General features: G+C 31.6%; 1 protein-coding gene across 50 annotated transcripts in view; it reads left to right on the top strand.

The window, feature by feature from the left end:
- The window catches only part of ADGRL3 (adhesion G protein-coupled receptor L3), an 858,853-nt gene that overhangs the window by 824,089 nt on the left and 12,804 nt on the right, over window positions 1-21,960 (top strand). For 30 of the 50 annotated variants that reach the window (XM_063723423.1, XM_063723422.1, XM_054553940.2 and 27 more), the window contains 2 exons: window positions 1,396-1,492; window positions 20,512-20,640. In XM_063723423.1, coding sequence (XP_063579493.1) covers window positions 1,396-1,492; window positions 20,512-20,640 — 226 coding nt within the window. The remainder of the gene's footprint in view (window positions 1-1,395; window positions 1,493-20,511; window positions 20,641-21,960) is intronic. The other 20 variants (XM_063723430.1, XM_063723427.1, XM_063723429.1 and 17 more) reach the window with 1 other exon arrangement.

Below are 21,960 nucleotides of genomic sequence, written 5' to 3'. Positions count from 1 at the left end.
TTGCTTTATATTATTGTATAGTTTATTCATCCATCCTACCATTGACAGTCATTTTGGTTGATCATATTTCAGCTATAATAGTTAATGACTGTATGGAGATTCGTGGGCATATTGTACTTTTGCATTTATTTTTGTGATAATTTGACTAATCTGTTACTAGTTTAGCAGCTCCATAACGGTCAAGACATTTTGTGCTTACATTTCACCTTTGTATCTTATAGGTTAGTATTTGGCAGGCAATAGAGGGTAATTAATATTTTTAATTAATTAATTAACCAACTAATAAAACAAATGTGAGAGACTGGCTCCCAACATTGTCCTTTTGTTTATTAGTTTTCTGTGTGTGTCTGTGTCTGTGTGTGTGTGCATGCACACATTTGTCAACCTAGGGAAAATATGATATACAACAATATTTCTGAAGAGTAAGCATGTTCCAAGATTCATAAAATCAATTGTCTAATATTCTAAGATTGGTTGCTCCCATTATTCAAGGAGTTCAAATGTATTTGGAACAGAACTCATTGTAGGCGTGGTTTCATAAGTAGTAGTAATGTTTCTTATAACTATTTCAGCCTTGGAAAAACTTCTGAAAATATTTTGTTTCTTCCTCACAAGATTGTTAATGCTTTTTTGACCCATAACTCAGTAAAATGCTATAACAGAATAAAAAAGAAAAAAATCCCCCAATGGAAAAAGTTTATAATATCTGACACTTAGAAATTTGAATTTAAGAATGTCAATAATAATTTAAGAATTTTTAGTTATCTATAAAACTTCCTATGGAAGCAATGAATCAACTAACTTTATATTCTTCAAACAAAGAAAAGTCAGGATAGTTATGTAATCCCTAAAATTACATTGATCTTCGTATAAAAGTTATGGAAAATTTAAGTTCGGTAGCATTTTAATAATGTTCTATTTTCTTTTCTTAGCAAACTCTTTTGCAAGATTCTGATTGCTTAAACTAAATCTTTTGTTAGAACTGGCAATTTAATGCATAGTTAAACTTTCCCATTCCAATAAAAGTTACAGTAAAAATAATTTGTTTTACCTTGGAAATTAAAATTTTCTAATTCTAACTGTCTGAAGATATATACCTCTGTATATCTTCAACATATTTAAATTGGTATAGTACTTTACATTTATTTCTTTTTTCATGGTTATAATTATCTTTGGTATATAGGCATTTAGGAATACAGTTAATGAGAACCATGTATTATCATGAAAGTTATTTCTGATGTTCTTATGCTACTGTACCGCAAACATGTAGTTGTCTGTTTGCCAAATGCTAGAAACAAAGGTCTCACATAACTATGACAGAAAAGAAAAGAATGATTTGTGTGAAAATTCACTGCATCATGAGTTCATTTTCTTTCTGCCTTTTCCCCCATCCAGAGCCGAATCCGTAGAATGTGGAATGACACGGTTCGAAAGCAGTCAGAGTCTTCCTTTATTACTGGAGACATAAACAGTTCAGCGTCACTCAACAGAGGTAATTAGAAATAATTTTTCGTATTTATTACTTTTCTGATTACTTTAAGAAGTCCTTAAATTCATTGCTTTATTTGCAACTTCTGAACCTGTTCCACTTGATAGAAATATTGTAAGAACATAAAACTTGGTTGAGTGTAGCAATGTGTTCCGTTATTCATAAGCTGCTTTAAAAAAAAATCCTGAATTTTCCAGAAGTCTTTTCCAAAAGGAAATTAGAAAATAAGAAACTTTTTTTCCTAGTCATCTGCTGCTGCTATAAACTGGAGAGCTGTCAGGCCTTATTGGAAGCCGTGAAAAATGGGCAATTATATGGCTATATAGTCGGCTAAGCATCATAGAGTTCCACATTGTCTTAGGTATAAAGCAATTTCATAGTCTTTGCGGAAGTAAAAGTATACTGTCTAATACATACTTAAGGCAACCTGTGTACTTGGAAAAAATCACATCTTAATATCTAAAAGACTTATCTGGATAATATTGGATATTTAAAGATATAGGAAAAAAGATACTTTTGGGTATATTATGATTTTTGTGTATGTGCTTGTCGTTCAATGCTCCCTGGGCAGCATTTAGATTTTTGAAATGAAGAAATGAAGTTCCCTTAATCTATTGTTTTGTTTGTGATTGAGTTTTTTTCCTTGATCTTTGCATTCTCTCTCTCTCTTTTTCTCTCTCTCTTTCTCTCTCTCTCTTTCTCTTTCTCTCTCTCTCTCTCTTTCTCTTTCTCTCTCAGCCTCTCTCTCTTTCCGTGTGTGTATGTGTGGGGATATGATTAGAATTCATTTTGCTGCAGTAAAAATGACTAGATGCAACATTTGTGAAGACCGAAAGACTACTACAGTCAGCAATGAGAAATATTTAGAATATAGTTTTATCTGAGAAGGAGGCATTTGCATGAATTTAAGTTATTTTTATGATCGATATTATTATTTTGTATCCCCAAACTAGAATTATTATTTTGTTTTTAACTTATTTCTGTTAGTTTTTTGTTATATTTTATGCTACTTAGGAAGAAATAATGTAATAATTATGGCTTATAATTCAGAAAGATTCAGATGCTAGTACTCTCAATTATTTGTACTCAAGTACAAACAATTTCATCTTATCTATATAAAGAAGTTAGGACAGGCAGTGTCAAAACTGAATTTGATGCAGGGATCCATGTTTTAATATAATCTTAATTGAGTTTCATGTGTTGTTTGGAGCAACAATATAGTGACTATGAACTAGTGATGATTTAAAATTATCTTCATCACTTTTTCTTGATTAGTAAGAATAGTGAGTGAGAATATTCCTCCAAATATGAAGAAAATGTATTAAAATAAAACAGCTACCTCCTGGTATTTTGTTTCATTATTAGTTTGTTTTTATTGGCTAGAATATATTAATTTAGACAATATATCTCAAGTATTCTTATCTTGTTCAATGTAGTTTTAATATTTAGTTTGTGAAAATTTCTTTTAATATGAGTATTCTAACTTTTTGACATTACTTTTAAATCATAAAGAACAAATTACTTACAAAAACCTCCATAACCTAGGATTAATTTGCTTACATATGACTAATTTTCTGTATTCTTTAAACAATTCCATATATAAGAAAATTTACTGCATGTTCCAAGAAAGAGAACTGTCCTTACCTGTAGGATTTATTGATAGAACTATCTTTCATTTAATGATCCCAGAAGGCATTGAATAATTATTGATTAAACAAAGAATGAGGTAATATGATTTTAATGATGAATTGTTGTATATTAGGATAAATAAAATATGTAAAATTATTATTTTGTCTAATATTGTCGTCTAAATTCATGTAAAGATAGTAAGGTGTGTCAGTTCAGTAAAAACTGCTATGAATGCATACTATTTATGGGCTTAAAGTTAATCACTATATAACACTACTAGTTTCTTCCTTTTTAATTGCTTCTCAAGAATTTAATCAACTTTGAATATAGTGATTTGTGGATAACTGGATCAATTTGAAATATATTTAAAGGAAATAATATTAGTTTATATTGGCCGGTCATATGTTTAAGTCTGTTTATCAAAATCTCTAGTTTTAAAGGATATTTCATACAGCTGTTAAAGGAAGGGTATACAATTTCTTGTGACATTGAATAAGTTAATTTAATGATGACTTTGTGTAGAGAATTAAATTGCATTTGTAATTTAAAGGGTGCCCAGGTAGTGATCATTTCATCAGGATATATATTCTTCCTTTCACTTAGTGACTTTATTGGTGCTAGAAATCATAGTGATCTTCTTCACTTCCTATATTAATTTCTTAGTCCCCCTCAAGTCAGAAACTCCTAGTTTTATTCTCATCTTATTTTTTAATCTTAGATGAGTGGACTACTTGAAATTTTGTTTCTTCATATTATGTCTCTGAAGATAGTCTTTAACCTCCTTCTTTAATCTTGTCTTATTTCCCAGGGTCCTATCTTCCCTGCATTCAGGCGTGTGTATCATATTTAGGTAGGTGACATCCAAGATTCATCTTTTCAGATAAACAGTCACCTAAGCAACATAGTTATTCACTTCTGTTAATGCAAAAGATTATATTCTCTATTACTAAAATAAAAATCTAGATACTACATCTTTACATCTTCATATATTCTAACTTCCCATTCATTTAGTTTTTTATAGATAGTGTTTTTTTTTAAATTCAGACTCCATTTTCCTTTCTTTGTAAGTTAGATGTATTGAATCTCTTATTTTTGTCTTTAAGATAGCTCTGATCCTTGAAAATGACAAGCTGTTGTCCAAAAATTAGTCCTATTTTTAATTTAGGTTTTCTTCCCTGTTCATTCCACTGGTCAATTCATCAAAAAAGTATTATTTTATAATTTTGTATGTCTTATCTTCTATTCTTACAAACAAGAATCAATCATTATCATCTTTAGGATCCATTAGGAATAAAGAATACATCATGCAGTGTAGAACTACTTTTCAATGGTATTCTTTTTTTAAACCATCTCAAATACTCTGTTCTTGAATCAGCTTGTTGTAGCATAACTATGAGATTACCTTTCTAGATTTCCCAATGTGATAAATTTGATTACTATTGGGATTTTACTCCTTGGAAGCGTGTGAAGCCTTGGAAGATTTATTGATATAATAATTTTCAATGAGTATATTAATTCCTTTATATTCTCTTTGGAAGTTTGTTGTTTCATCACTTTATCTCTTTAAAATCTTTCATTAAAATTGTACTTTCAATATCTATAAACATGAAGGTGTTTCACAAAATGTTTTCTGTACATTTTCAAATATTTTTCTCCAGCCAACCTGTTTGGCACAATGTTACACACTTAGACAAATTCAGAATTCCTTGAGGCCAATAAGCCAGCACTACTATCAAGTTAACTTTAGCGATCCAACTATATACACAAGTAGAAGGAGCTTTAGAAGAGCTGTAAGGTGATGGTTGATTATAGAGAGTTTCAACAAAGATGAACTCTTGGCCAGACCCAAGTTTTTACAAACTCATAGGACTTCAGGATGGTTTATTCATTGGTTCATTTAAATATTTACTATTTTGCTCATACCTTGAAGATTTAGTCAGCACTCAATCCCCAATCTCCTCCCAGGGCTGTTGGAAATCTAATTCAAATCTCTAGTAGCTCCAACTTTCTGGTAGCGGTGGAAATGACTTGTAGCTAGAGTAGTCTTTTCCACCCATATCTCCTACCAATAATCTCTGCAGGCCAAATCTTATCTTGAGCTATTTATTTATTTATTTACTTTTATTTGTTTTATTTTATTATTTATTTATTTATTTTTGAGACAGAGTCTTGCTCTGTTGCCCAGGCTGGAGTTCAGTGGCATGATCTCAGCTCACTGCAACCTCCATCTCCCCAGTTCAAGCAATTCTCCTGCCTCAGCCTCCTGAGTAGCTGGGATTATAGACACACACCACCACACCCAGCTAATTTTTGTATTTTTAGTAGAGACGGGGTTTCACCATGTTGGCCAGGCTGGTCTTGAACTCCTGACCTTGTGATCCACCCGCCTTGGCCTCCCAAAGTGCTGGGATTACAGGCGTGAGCCACCACGCCTGGCTATTTTTATTTTTTTGAGCCAGGGTCTCCCTCTGTCACCCAGTTTGGAGTGCAATAGCACGATCATAGCTCAATGAAGCCTCGAACTCCTGGGCTCAAGTGATCCTCATGCTTCGGGGTCCTGAGTAGCTAGAACTAGAGGCTCCCACACCATTTTCTTTTTTTTTAACTTTTTTTAGGGATAAGGTTTTGCTATGTTGCCCAGGCTGGTCTTGAAGTCCTGGCCTCAAGCAATCCTTCTGCCTCAGTCTCCCAAAGTGCTGGGATTACAGACAAGAGCCTCTGTGCCTAGCCTTGAACTATTTAGATTAACAATACCTCTAAAACTTCAGTTTGATCCAAAAATGAAATGTTTACTGAGACATTCCCTCTGACAGTGGCATGAATTGTTAAATATTTCTACTTTTTTAGTAACTCTATGTAGAAATTAGGATATTTTCTGAAACTAGGCTTTATCTTATTGTAAATATTATATTTGTTAGGCTTTATGTCATCATAAATATTTTATCTATTGGCTTTATCTCATCATAAATATTATATTTTTCATTTTCTTTTTATTTAATTAGTTAGAATGAGGTCAGAGACTTCCCTTTGAAAATCAAGTTTTGCTAAGTAGCTCTTACCAATATGGATCTTTGAATCACAAAAGAGTGCCCCATTCCCACCCCAGCCCTGAAGTTATTGCAAAAATATTCAATTTGAGTAGTAGAATGAGAAAACAGGGCATTCTTTTTCTTCTGGAACAATTGCTTGGCTGGCATCATGGCTTTTTATTTTTCCCTAATCTCCCGTCCTCCATCTTGTCAACCTCCCACACAAGTTAATTTGATTTAGATTTTTATGCATAGAGATCTGACTAGTAAGGTATATTTATTTGAGCCAAATTTAGTTGTTATATATAGGAAGACTGATCTGTAGATGTGTGGCACTTATTTATAAATGCTGATGGATTCTCTTTTCAGAGTTCAGACCTTTATTAATCTGCAGAAGCATTCTCAGTAAATATATGTAATTGGTAAAACTGTGATTTCCTATGACAATGGATTTATTTTCATAGATTTTTAAGGGTAAATTTTGGCTCATAGCTAGTGGCATTACTACCTACTGAAAAGTGACCCCATCTGTTAGGAGTATGGTTGCTACAGAGGGGAAAGATGCTGCTATCAAATAGATATTTGCAAGTAGTTGATCTACTCATTTTAGTTTTGCATTAATAGTTCAAAGAATGGACACCTGAGTTTTAATCCAGAGACTTCTGGCAAATTGCTTAACTTCTCAGGGTCTATGCAATAGGTAAATAAATAGTTGTCACTTCAGAAGGTCCTTGAGAGGAGTAAATGAATATATTAATATGTAAATTGCTTACAACAGGGCCTGGAACATAATTATTATTATTGTTTTATTCAGAAGTTCACTTATGCTTTCTAAAAAATGAAAACTTGTCCTTGCTAGTGCCTTCAAGTAATCAGATATTTAAATCCATCATTCACTACCGAAGTTTTGTTTTCATTTTTATTTTGCAGAGGTGGGAAGAATGAAGTGGTTAACTGAATGCCAAGTAAAATAAACAATAATAGATTGTGCTACCCTGGAGGCTAACAAAAAAATAAAATAATAAAACTGAATTGTCACTTCTAAATTAGAAATTAAATGCACATTGCATCTGCTTATTTGTATTTCCCACTTTTGATTTATAACCATGTTTTAGCATCAAAGAAATAAAGGTAATATATTTCTTCTCTCTACCTTAGATAATGACATAAGCAAACACTGCCTTCACTTTTCTTCTAAGCCCTGTCCTCTCCCTTCAGAAGCTTAGAGAACACTATTCCAATTCAGACAGCTCTTCTGAATAACCAATTATGTAGTGGAGCAGGGATGTGGCTCAGAACCCTTTTTAACAAAAGTTTTCTCAGAGCCTGTATTGTCTTTCCCAGGAGGTTGGTCACTGAGGCAGAAGAACCTTCAAAATAAATCACCTGCCACCCCATTAATATTCAGGCTTCTAAACATATTTTGCTTTTATATTTTTAAAGAAAAAATGCAAATGAAAAAATCTAAGTGGTGTTTTACTGCGATTAATGATTTATATAAATTAAAGCTACTAGGGCAAAACACTCATACTCATTCACTGTAGTTTATTAATGTCAATAAATATAATTTGACTCATATGCATAAAATAGTCTGTATTGCCCCAAAGCCTTGCTGTTCTGAAGGATTATAAAATCATTGGTTGTAAATATTAACCAGCTCCTAGTATAATCTGACATCTACTTATGAAATTTGCAAAAACAGTTAATAATGTTAGCTATGCAAGTTAACAAATCAGAGTAACCTATATAACAAACTATTTTTATTTTGAACAAGCATTATACTGATATGAATGCAAATATAAGTATTCAATGACATAGTTAAATTTTTCTTTTAAGAATTACTATTATATTTATGTCTAGTATGTCTATAATTTTGTTCTTTATATTCTGTGTAAATCAGGCAACAGCATTCTGTGTGTATATATACATATACACAAAGGATATATATATACACAAATAATATGTGTGTATATATGTGTGTATATATATATACAAAGAATATGTGTGTGTGTATATATATATATACACACAAAGGGTATATATGTACATGTTATTGATAGACACAATCAGAAGAGGAACAATAAAATAAAGACGCCTGTGTTAGGAAAATCAGTTTAATAACACAAAGGCAAAATAGGCTCAGATTTTTTAAGTGAGATGCTGAGTCAGATAATTAAACAAGGCTGTTAATACCCAGGTTTTTAACCCAAGGAAGCCAAATAATTTTCAGAGTTAACTCTCCATTCAAGTGGAAAAATGAAGTATATGAAATATTGATGTCCATCAATCCAGGGCAAAGGTCCTTGGCTATAAATTGTTGGCAGGATCTGAAAAAGAAAAAAATCTTATTGCTTACTCAGCAAGTCCTTCTTATGCATTGTGTTCAACTTTGTCTCTGATATGACTCATCCAAGTAATCCAGTCTCTCACAGCCAACTAAACAATAATAAACAGTTTGTATTTATTATTATTGTTAACCTAAAGCTCTCATAGATCCTTTTAAAAAGAGAGGTTTTAAAAATTCTATTTAATTTCCTCATGTTTATTGATTTATTACGTTATTACCTCACATATTATGAGCAGTATTTCTTACCTCTATTATGAATCAAACAAGCTGCAGTGAGCTACCTTGATAAATTCTAAATATAAGTGCTATAGAATATTTCCACTTAGCTCTAAAATATTACTATTTGTTTCACGTAGGTTATTGAAGATGTAATTTTTAAAAATTCCTATTTTTAGAGCTAAGTGTGAAGATTCCAACTTAGGAGTTGCTGGTGTTCTTTTCTCTGATAGAACACAATATATGCCTCCTTATATTTGTTGATAAATTTGGTGTTTCTCCTTTAATGTGTGTGTAGTCATTTGCATATTGTACTCTGTTCATTATTTATTATCCATTTTCTTTATATCCATGAAGACACTGAGTTTCTTGGTAGTCAAAGTAACTTGTCCAAGATCACATGACTATTAAAAGCAACATGTAGATTCCAACAAGGTCTTTCCGACCACAAAGCCCTATACAAGATAACAAAAACATTTATTCTTTTTTTTTTCATTCTTTTCATATAATGACAATTTTTCATGAAGTTGAAGATTAGAACATAGATATAGTCATTTGAAGGAAGTATTTCAAAATGACCTTTATTTTTATCACCTAATATGGAAAATAGATATTCTTAACAGTGAAGTTATTCACATCTTTATTTCTAAAATTCCTTCATGTATTATTCATTTGCTTCCATTTTATTTTGTTCCAAGCACAGTTTTTTTAGAGTGGATTCTTCCTATCCATGTAAGGAAAAAAATGCTCAAAAAAACTGAATATATGAGGATATAGATTGGCAAACCACATATTACTTTTACAAAACTATTTTTGATATAGAATATGTTGAATTATTATACATTATTGTCCAATTGTAGGGCTTAGATTGTAAGAAGAATTTCATTGTCATTTTTCTTTCCTGGAAGCTTTCAAAGTATTTTATTTGTAGAATCTTTTTTATTTTAATTTAAAATTTTTATATTTCAGTACAAGGATGAATATTTTGGTGAGAGCAAAGATTATGTTAGAAAAACAGGTAAATAGCTTTTCCCTATAATCATGTAGTAATAAAAAAGATATAACTTTTCCCAGATCTTTGTGCTCCTGAATTTGATATTTTTTGAAGCTGTGCCCATTTCTGTCAGGACAATACAGCAATGCCTGGAATAAGTAGAATATATATTTCAGTTGAAATTTCAGTGATAATATTATAAATTAAAATTCTTATTATTGTATTGCTAATTCTGGTTTTAACAAAAACTATGATATGTTTTATAATTCAGAATTTTAAAACAAATAAAACATGAACTGTGTCTCTCATCTGGAAAAGTGTTCCTGCTAATATTGTAAACATAAAGGTTGTGATGAAGTAAATACCGTATATAATATTCAAAGTTAATTCTAACAGAGTCATCATTGCTTCAAATTATTTTTCTAAGAAATAGGCTGTATTAATTTCCGTCTGCTATTGTGAGGTAAATGGGAGTTAATTCAATTACCTAAAAAATTAAAATGTGAAAGGAGGATATATGTTTAGCAAAGAGAAAGAGGCCTCATTGGAAAGAAGTACTTAAATTGTAACAACCAATAATTGGGTAGTATTTAATTAAATTAGCTCCTGTTGAATTGCATACAAAGGCTTGCACTTTATCTAGCTCAGCTTTATATACTACATGCCATTTAAAAGTTTAATTGTTTATGTGATAGCTTCTCCTATGATTTTTTATAATAAGCTTTCTTCATAATTTGTCATAATAAGGAATGTGGCCGCTTCAGAATGTAAGACAAGTCAGCTACCACATTCATAGAAGGTAATTTACAACCCTGGAAAATCACTGGAGAATTAAGAAAGATTTGAGAGGATATATAGATAGAAGGAAGATAGTCAATCTTGATTTAGAAAAATAGAAACAATATGTTTCCTGCATCAGCCTCAGTCTAAATAGAACAAAGCTGATTATGATCATAGTATAAAATAAGCCTTCTGTAACATTATCAAAAATCTCTTTATTCACGGATACCTTATTTGAATTCATGTCTATTTTGTTCAGACACACTTTTCAAATATAGCTTCCAATTTAAAAGATCAAATTTTAGTCACGACAGACCTGCATGTAAGATTATATAATTTGCACAATATTAAAAATACACCAATATTGGGCAGTGAGTTATACTAAATGTCATATTTTTTTCACTTTGGTAAATTATTTTGTCTTTATTAATAATACTTTCATTTGTTCTGCATTTTGTTTTATTTCAGCACAAATTCACAAGCAATGTGTAAGTAACAGATAAATATAGCTATAGAATTGACTACATACCATTAGCAGACTATCAAATACTCTGATTTAGAGGAAATGAATTGAGTTGCTACTGTGTGAATGACAAAGATAAATATTTTTTGCTAAGTGCCTTTGATTTACTAAAAAGAACTGCGGTTTACTGCTATTTTGCCTGTGGTTAAGGAAAATTACCCCAGGATTTTCAGACTCAGTATTCTTTGAGTACTATGCAAAAGAATTCAAAATGTCCAAGTTAAAAGAACACAGAAATACATGGCTTTGACTACAAAAGATGAGCTTTAGGGATTAACAAATTACTAATAAGAGTCCCTCACTTCTGCAAACCAACCACTTTGCTTTGAAGCAGATTCACCAACAATCCTGAGTTTCAATCCTACCACTGTTGGCTTAAGCAGTTGGAAAACATAAAATCTCTAAAGAGCTTTGGTTTCTAGCTAATTATATGAATAATGTCATTGCATATCTAATGACAGTAGTTTCCTCATTTGCAATATGATAGTGTTGTGTTGCATAATATGGAAAAATATTAAATATAAAACCTTAAAACTTTAAAAATTATAGTTCAGATTTTAGACTAAAGAAGGAGTTTTTAAAAACAAAATAATAATGATCACAACCTATAAGAAAAAGACAGATAAGATCATTTTCTCAACATTGAAACTGTAATCATAACACATAAGCCGTTGGGAGAAAGTGTAAACAACACATATAAAAAACAAAATGCTAGTGCCCATGTTGTATAAAGAATGTCTACAAATTAATAAATGAAGTCCAACCACCCAATAGAAATGTGGGCAAAAGATAAGAACAGGCAACTCACAAAAAAGAAAACCTTATAGTGAATAAACATATGAAAAATTACCTACCTTTATAGTAATAAGAAATGCAGAGTATAACAGTGATATGAAATACCATTTCATACTCTATCTGATTGGCAAAAATGTCAGTCTGACAATGCTAAATCCTAGCAAGAATTTGACAGAATAAGTGCACTGTTCATGGGAAAGTGAATTGTATAAACACGTTTGACAGCATTTAGGCAATATGTTACTTTAATACATTGAAAATGTGCACAAGATATGACCCAGCAATTTGACTTTTAAGTATTTGCTGTGGAAAAACTCATGTGTCTGGACAAGAAGACACATATGTAGCCAATTAATACAAAATAAGAGGAATTGAAGAGGTGACTTCTACGCTTCCCAACTCTGAATCTTCGGATTTGTATGTTAAAACAGAGGCAACACCTCTGAAATCAGACTATGTCATTTTATATTGAACTAACAATAACTTAATCTGTACTTTAGAGAAAATGTGTCATTGAAATCCATATTAATGGATTCCCAGTGAATGAATTAGCTATTAAAAGAAGCTGAAGTATCTCCAAACCATTTGAATGAAATTTAATAGGCAGGTTGATTAAAATTTAATAGCAAACTTGTTGGCTATTAAAAGTGCACAGTGTGATAAATCAAGATGTCAGCTCTTCAATTTATGACTTTAGAAAAAAAATTATGAAAGAGTTCTTAGCGTTCAATAAAATATTTCTTTTTGACTCTTTGTAATTTCATTGTTCAAATTAAAACATTAAAATCTAAAATTATGGTTTCTGTGATTTTAAAACTTATGTAACTTTGAAAGGTGTCATGTAGATTCTATTCTTTTTTTTAATAAGTGACTTGGTATTGATTTATATAGTTATTCCTGTTTTATAAAGTAGCCCAACAAAGTTGAACTAATCATTGTTTGCACTTTCTGTAGATTGTTTATGTGTGTTGATATTGTTTTGCTACACCAAAAAGCTAAAAATAGGAAACAAAATACTTAAAATAGACAATGCCTATTGAATCTGTTCTCTGTAATTCTGGAAGCCTCTTCTTTTGTCTATTTACTTTCTTTTTTATTCATTTATTTTATATAATTTAATACAAGAATATGAAAATAAAGTAATTGAATATTATCAAAAAGTATATGGAAAGGTTAATGAACCCCTACAAGGCTCCTAATAAAATTATGTTGAAACATTTTTTGAGGAAGAGGATCCTAAAAAAATTTTGAAAATCACAGATTTAAATATATTTAAATAAAACTACCAGAGGTCATGTGTGACCTTGAAAAAATTATAAATACCTCAGCCTGTGATTCTTTATGTATTAAATAATGGTGGTAGATTAGATGATGTTAAAAATCTTATTCAGTTATAAATTCTGAGTTATAAACTTTCTCCATAATGCAATCTTACAGTCAATTAGGTGATATAAATATAATATATATTTAGAGTACTTCTAATTTACTTTTTTCAGTTTTCTTGTTTATATTATATTTTACTCACTAAGGAAAGAAACTTACCTCTCATTCCTTCATACCAGTTTTTTAATTCTTTGTAAAGGAAATGAAAGCCATTGGAATCTTTCATCAGAAGGCAGTGCAGACGTGTGAATGTGCACAATTTAGCATACAAACATACACCTAAATCATTTTACATGTGGTGTTAAGGATTTCCCAGCTTCATAGATCTCATCTCCCTGTGAAAGATCCCTTGCTTTACACTGAAGTTAGTGTTAATGCCATAGAAGATACAACCATTAGAAAGACTGTTTTTACCTGTTAAAAAATGAAGTCTCCACTGTGGGCCAAAATTAAGGTCTGAAAACAAAAATAGAGAGACATCACTCAGTAGTAACTCTGTTTTATGCAAAACTCTAATTTATATACGTTAATGTATATATTAGAAATGACTTCATAAGAAATGTTATGTCAAGACAAAGGAGAGAGAAACATGAAGGACTGGACTGGAGGATATTAGAGAATAAAGCACCATCAGAGTAAAACTATTTTATTAGCATAAAGCAAACAGGACATTTGCCATCTTAAATATTTATAAAATAAGAATTTGAAAATTGAGGCATATTGTTATATGACTATTGATGAATGGTTGTATTCAGTTGGTTCATTAGATCACCAAGGTTTTGAATTCTAAAACTTTAGCCATTCAATATGATCAAACAAGAGTGTAAGTGCATCAAAAAAAATAAAGTCTGAGGGCAGGGGAGAGTGGCAATTCAAGTTATTTTAAGAACTTTTCAGTATACTTTTGTTAGCCTGCTGTCAAGAAGAAGCGTTGTTTGAGTTATGTTTCTGAATGATAGATTCAAGTGAGATCCAACTGTCATCCTTTTTCAGATCTGTTTTTTACTTTACAGTTTCAAAGCGCATCATTCAGCCTTAGATTTCCAGTCCTCAGTTACATATATTACACTGAACCGGCCCAGACAGTGCTGTCATTCAGGGCTTCCCAATGTCAAAACACCTATTCTATTTTCATAAGAAAAGAAATATCACAGTTTTGTGTTAAAACTATACATTTGAGAAGAGTGTGACTCATTATTTCATTCAAAATTCACTTATTCACAATTTTTTTTATCAGTCTAGACCTTCAGGTATAAATAAAGTAAAAAAGAAGAGAACCCTTCTTAAAATGACTATGATTTTAACTGAATCTACTTCAGTGGCTTTAGGATCTGACTTTCTTCTAAATATGTGTTAAAGAAACTTCTCCAATTTTTTCAATATGGAATATGAAAATCGTTTTTGCTTTGTATCTCACTTTCATCAGAAATAAAAATTTTGTGCTTGGCCTTGTATTGACAACCATGGTAATGATTCACATATATTGTTTTTCTTTATTATTTATTCATTTATTGAGACAGGGTCTTGCTCTGTCGCCCAGGCTGGAATGCAGTGGTGTGATCTCAGCTAACTGCAACCTCTGCCTCCCAGGCTCAGGTGATCCTCCTGCCTCAGCCTCCTGAGTAGCTGGTACTACAGGCATGCATCGCCACGCCTGGCCAATTTTTTTGTATTTTTAGTAGAGACAGGATTTCACCATGCTGGCCAGGCTGATATCGAGCTCCTGATCTCAAGTAATCCACCCACCTCAGCCTCCCAAAGTGCTGGGATTACAGGCGTGAGACACTCTGCCGTGCTTGATACACGTATGTTGTAATTCAATCTTAAATAATTTTCCATGGTTTTATTAAAGGGCTAATTCTTGTTTCTGATAGCAAATAAGCAAGCATGACTAGACCATAGCCAGGAGTTTGTGAGTTAAATAATTAAGGAGCTGTCATTTTCACATAGCCACTTTATTTTTAACCCCAATTTGAGCTTTTTACTTTGAGTCATGGCAGGTAGTGAGTTGTTTTTTGTTTTGTTCTGTTTTCTGTTGTTATCTGCAGTTAGTATTCAGGTAGCCTTTTGTATTTCCAAATAATATATGATTGATTGTTTATTTCTGTTTTTAAAGTTTAGATAGTAGAGTACCTGGTGTAGGATTAGAAGGAAATAAATTACATTAGGAGCTGGACAATTGACACTCTTAAAAAATTTACTAAAATTATAAGACTACTCATAATGGATCAAATAACTTTGATTTAATGTTATGTTTTCAAGATGCCATCAATTTCACATATGTTTTTTCATTACTTAAACAAATATTTTTTGAGTTCTAGGGACTATTTAGACACTTGGTGTAGAGCAGTGAAAACCCCTGTGTATTTTTTTTTCATGGTGCCTCCATTCCAGGAAAAATTAGCACATGAACATTCTTCTCACATACGTAATATTGTAACTATCTTGTCCTCCCTGAGCACCCAAAGTTCACCATCGTATGTATGTCTTCAAACTGACTAACCAGTAAGCCCAACTTTTCAGCTGAAAAACAGTGACAGATGGTCTGTAAACACTGAACTTCTTGGAAGTCTTCAACAATTTCGCAGCTATTAGAAGGGAAGTTTACAAATCAGAAGCTGGTTGGAATGAAGAGGAAGAGACTGGGTAGACAGAATCCTGGAAGATAGTATTAGAATTGAAAGTGACTTAAGTCAACTGGGGAGACAGCCAAAAGCAAACAGAATAGACTTCAGCCAAGGCAAGAGAAATGCAGTGCAGCTACAGAGAAAAGACAAAAGTAACTTTGCACATAAAAGGGGGAGGAAGACAGCTTCTGTGCAAGTTTTTAGTTAAAAGATCTAGGCATTGGCAGCAAGCTAGGTTTTGTTTTCAGCACAGTCAGTGCTACCATTCTACTTAGTGAATGTGGACTGTAGGAACTATGAGATAGTACCTTCTAGGAAAATTGTTACTTGTTTGGTAGAGTGATAGGAAGCATGTCCTCTTGAGGTCACTCCAAGTCCTGAATAGTCATGGAAAAGTATTTAATTCTTACATTAGGTGGTTCAAATGAGGGATAATTGTTTGATTACTCAGACATATCCCTTACTCTTTCATACTAACAAACCCACAGAGCTGGTCTGTGTCTTTATACACTTTGCAAGACACTAATCATCAAATTCCATTTCTTTCTTTTTTGTTTCTGTTGCCGAAGACCTCATTTGAATTATAACTCTCCATTTGTAGAGTTAATTTCAGAATCAATAATTACATTGATTTCAAGTGTGCATGAGGCATGAAAGTGAGTGCTAATCAGTAAAGAAGCAAGTGATTTTTAAGTAGCGAGTAGTTTATTTTGTCAGGAAAAGGTCATTAATAACAACGGTAAAGCGGGACATGCATTTTCCTTAAGAGTTTTATATTATTTTTTATAAGTGTTTATATGGTTTCAGTGTAACCAGCAAATAGATCTCCAATTATGACTGCATAGCATTCATTATAGCTACAGATCAATAACTGATTGTGGATTGCATTGAGATGTGAAGAAGCAACCTACCAAAGCCACATGGCTGAGACTAAATATTGTTCCATGTAACCACCTTTGTGTCATACACTTAGCTATGTAGTATTTCTGCCATTGTTGCTGGATTTTCCAGCTTTGCGGAAATGATGGAAAAATAAAATGAACTTTAGAACTAACTGTCTTCTCAGATTAATAGTTTCACTGATCAAAGTACTTTTAAAATACATTAAAAATTAGAAAACACTTACAAAAACTGAAAAGGAAACTTATGCCAGGATAGATATAACCACATAGATTATTTTTAAAATCTTTGATAGTTTCATTAGAATTCCAATATGAAACTCCTCTTTTTTCGTATGATTAATCCTTTTTTGTTCTTGTATTCTTGGCTTTTCTATAAACTGAATGATAAACACAGAAACCACAAAGCTGAGTTACCTGCTTCTTCCTTGCATTTGATTCTTCCCAATCAACTGTTCCTTATTCAAAAGTGCATTTTTCTTTTTTTCAAATTATCCTCGTTTAGATCAATATAGAAAAAATATATATGTATTTAAGACAAAGAAATATTTTACTTTTGAAGCTATATGAAGCAAGGAAGAAGAGTGGCATGCAATCTCCTTACCTTATTATTTGTTTTCCAATTAGTTCAAATTAGATAATGTATAGCAATGAAGGGAAATACGGAGAGATGCAGCTGTAAGCCTTAGCCATAAACATTTTGCCCCTTTTTTAATCTTTGAGGGAGTGTAAAGAATTTGGGCAATTACGTTTTTTAAGATTTTTACACTAGTTCATTTTAACTTATACCTTTCATTTTCTATTTAAATGCTTATTTAGAGTGATTTTAGAAATTATTTGTATTAGAAAACTAATTTTACTTTTTTACTTGAAAAAGATCTAGAATAATAAATATAAGATGGGAAGTACAATTTACAGATAATTTGGTTTTCTAATATGCTATGCAGACTAAATCCTCTTATTAATCTTAAATTTGTAGAACATCAACAATATAAATGTTTAAGATGTACAATTTTTCATTTTTTTTGTCCAAAGGGCACTATGATAAACTCTTTTTTTCTCATAAAATACCATATATTTAATTCATTAATGGAAAATAATACCCTTATAGGCCCATTACACAATAGATTGAAAATCTGCTGTTGCACTATTTAAGAACGTTTAGATGTATATGTTTTATATCTTCAGAAAGCAAATGTTGAACACTTAGAAAGTGAAAAATTCTGTGACAGTTCTGTGCTAATTCTTTGCAGGAAATACAGGAAGCAATCACATGAGTTATTTCCTGAATGAACTGGTGCCTTCCAACTCTAGAGATCTGACAAGTGACAATGTCCTTTAAATCAAGAGGTGTTCATTTTTTCAATGTTGAGGTTAAGACATTTGTTAGTTGACTGATAATTTACTCTGACAAAGAGTTATAATTTAGAAAAGATTGAAAATACTATTACCCACACTTCCCTTCTCATTTTTAACATTTTTTAGGAGTGGCATTTTTTTGTTTCATTAATTTAATATAGATTGCTAAAGTGCTGGGATTACAAGTGTGAACCACTGTGCCCTGCCTAGATTACTTTTTATTTTGAGATAATGGTAGATTCACATGCTGTTGTAGGAAATAATACCGAGAGATACTGTATCACTTATCCAGTTTCCCTCATATCTTGTGAAACTATACTGCAATATCACACCAGAATATGAATATTGATACAATCCACCACTCTTGTTCAGATTTCTTTAGTTTAACCTGTAGTTAATTGTATTTGTATGTATGTGTTTAGTTCTATGCAATTTTACTCACAAAGTTCATGTTTACACACATCATAGTGAAGATACAGAGTGGATAATTTTATCACCACAAGGATGCTTCATGTTGTCCTTTCATGACAATACTCACTTATCTCCATCCTCCATCTTTAACCCCTGGCAACCACTTATCTGTTTTCCATTTCTATAATTTTGTCATTTCAAGAATGTTACATGTATAAATGGAATTATACAGTATGTAAACTTTTGGGATTGACTTTTCTTACTCAGTATAATTCTCTAAAGATTTATCCAAGTTTTTATGTGTATCAGTAGTTTGTTCCTTTTGTTTGTTGACTAGTACTTCATGGTGTGGTAATACTACAGAATGTTTGACCACTCACCACTTGAAGGAAATTTGGGTTGTTTCCAGTTTGGAGCTACTACAAATAAAGTTGCAATGAGCATTCATGTACAGGTTTTTGTGTGAATGTAAATTTCCATTTCTCTGGGATAAATGTTCAATAATGCAGTTGCTGGGTGTCATAGTAATTGCACAAGTAGTTTTATAAGAAACTGCCAAACTGTTTTCCAGAGCGGCTGTGCTATTTTACATTCCTACCAATGATGTATGAATAATCATTTCTCTGCATTCTTGCCATCATTTAATGTTTTTCACCATTTTTATTTTAGATGTGTAGTAATGTCTCATTGCAGTTTAAACCTGTATTTCTCTAAGGCCAATAACAATTTGTTTCATAAGATTATTTGCCACTTGTATATCCTCTTCCATGAAATATCTGTGTATGCTTTTGAACCATTTTCTAATTGAAGTGTTTGTTGTTGCTATTAGTTTTTTTTAATGTTGACTTTTGAGACTTCTTTCTGCATGCTCAATACTAGTTCTTTTTTGGATTACAAATATTTGTAAATTTGTTTTACAAATCTGTCTCTCAGCCTATAGCTTGTGTTTTCATCTTCTAACACATATATTTAAATTAACATATACCTGTCAGTTCAACATGACTATTCTCATGCAATTTGTATTTTGCTTTCCTTTGTGACTTTTCCTTTCTTTATTCATCTAACACAAATACACAATTCTGTCTATTATTTTCATAAATGTCCTAAGTATATTAATAAAACTTCTCCTCTGATCTTTGCTTCTTGGTTAAATGGCTTTGGAGGATGGAAAGTTGCAACTCATACTGATGGTGTTAGAAACTAAGAACAAAAAGTATTCACAAAAGGGTGAAAGAATTTAGCACTGTTTCATTGCTATGTCAAATTCCAAACAACCAGTTGGAAAATGGAAAACGGAAAATGGAATTGTATATGTGTATACTTCTTGACATCATAAAGTTAATAATTTATTTAAAATATTTAAAAATAGCATCTATATGATTTTTTGTCAGATTTGTAAGATCACCAAATTAGTATACTTACCATGGTGTACTAATGAGTGATTATATTTTATTTTATTTCATCTTAAATGATTCCTCTTGATAGAATTTCAGAAATGTCAAATTCTGTTGTGTCAACAACTGCTCTCCAAATGAGTGTTTTATCATAAATGTTGCCTTTTATCCTTTTTTACTTTCATTGGAAACAACCCAATGGTTTCTGTGAATGAGGGAATGTTTTGTTTAATTTTTGCTTTTTTGTGTGTGTTTTAAACTTTTTTTTGGCTTTTGCTTTGTGTTTTGTGTTTTGTTTGTATGAATGATTAGATTTTGCTTTTTTTCATTTTAATTTTAATTTTTAGCAAGCATGGGAATATATTCTTGCATACACCTTGGGAAAGATAAAACCTTAAATGTAGCTTAATCAACATTGTAAATCATTTTCTTTCTTTCCCATTGACTCAGATATGTGCATTGTTGGAAATGTGTGCTCTAAGTGGCATATTTTTTGTCTAGTTAGCTGCCTGCCTGTAATCAGGACTATATCAATTGTTGTCATTCTAAATGTTTCCTTTCTTTTTTTCAAACACATTTGCCTGATTGACCTTTTTTTTTTTTTTTTTTCTCTGTCTTTCTATGGGGCTGCTCCAGGAGCCATGGCTAATCATCTTATAAGCAGTGCTCTGCTTCGTCCGCATGGTACTAACAATCCCTATAATACATTGCTTGGGGAACCGGCGGTCTGTAACAACCCTTCTGTCAGCATGTACAACGCACAAGGTGTGCTGGAGTTTATCTTAATTTTTTCAAGTGAGAGTCCCATTTTATGTAGCTTTTATGGGCACATTCTATTTTTCTTTCTCCTGCCTTTCTTTGTTTTGGAAGCAGACATGCAGACTCCTTTCGCATTCCACCCCTCTTGGTGTTTTTATTTTCCATTTTTCTTAGGTTTTCCTTAGTAAAAAATGGATTCCTTCTGATAAACAAATGCCTGATTCATCAATATGTGTTTGTTTCTCCATAACGTTATAAAATGTATTGTGGTTTGTCAGTACTTGTTGTTCATTTATTTTTATATTAAATATCTATGTATTTATTTTGAGAAATGAGATATTTTCTTAAGGTAAGTAATATAAAAGAAGACTTGATTCAATAGTCTTAATATTACAAGATCAAGAAAACAAATCTTACTTTGTTATACCATAGAGTACACTCTGAGCACAAACCGTTAGTACTGATGAAAGCATTTAAATCAACTCAGGGGAGAATTACATTGAACTAAGCAGTGGAGGGTAAAAACAGTGTACTGGGCAGTAGCAGCTTGGGTTCTGCCTTAGCTCTGCCATTGCCAATAAGAGCTGGCTCAGGCAGGTCATAAAATTGCTTTTTCTTCTGTGGTCACATGTTAAAAACAAGGCTTTTGATTATGGTTCCTCTGCACATCCTCCAGCTTGAAAATGATCCAAAAATTAATTGTATCTCAGAAAAAAAAAAAAAACCACCATAGAGCTCTTTAAAACCACTTACGATATAAGCATTCGGACATGGTTTTACCTTTCCTGAGTATAAAAATGTGTTAGGAACACAGAAAGCTTAAAATATATCATATGTAAAGAGATCATAAGAGAAAATTATTCAAATAAAAGTTTTATAAAAGTCCTAGTCAGTGATCTACTTACTTAAAATTATATTTGAAAGAAAATTCACAATTACAAAGAGACTTCCATGATTCTTTCAAGTTGAATGTGATTGGCAGTATTTAAATTTTCTAGGCGATTTTTAATAAAATTTCTACTATTCTCTGTGGAAATCTTTGGTTTGTTTTTTTTTTTTTTCTTTCTCAGTCACAGGTGAGAGATTAGTGGTGTGAGTGTGTGCAACTTAGTGAGAATGTGCCATTGCAGAAAAGGATATATTTATTAAAATAAGGCCATTGTGTGTCTAAAACCATCTGAGCTTCCCCAGGAGGCATCTTGCCAGATATGAAGGATGATTTTACATTATTTCAGAAACACCAAAGTCAATAATCAAAAGTGACTACAGGAATATAGGCAAGTCGTTTGTCAATACAATGAAATAATTCAGCTCACTTTGAATTTC

This window comes from Pongo abelii, chromosome 3 (assembly GCF_028885655.2).
Source record: "Pongo abelii isolate AG06213 chromosome 3, NHGRI_mPonAbe1-v2.0_pri, whole genome shotgun sequence".
Lineage (NCBI taxonomy): Eukaryota > Metazoa > Chordata > Mammalia > Primates > Hominidae > Pongo > Pongo abelii.
This window is presented reverse-complemented; position numbering and strand designations above follow the sequence as displayed.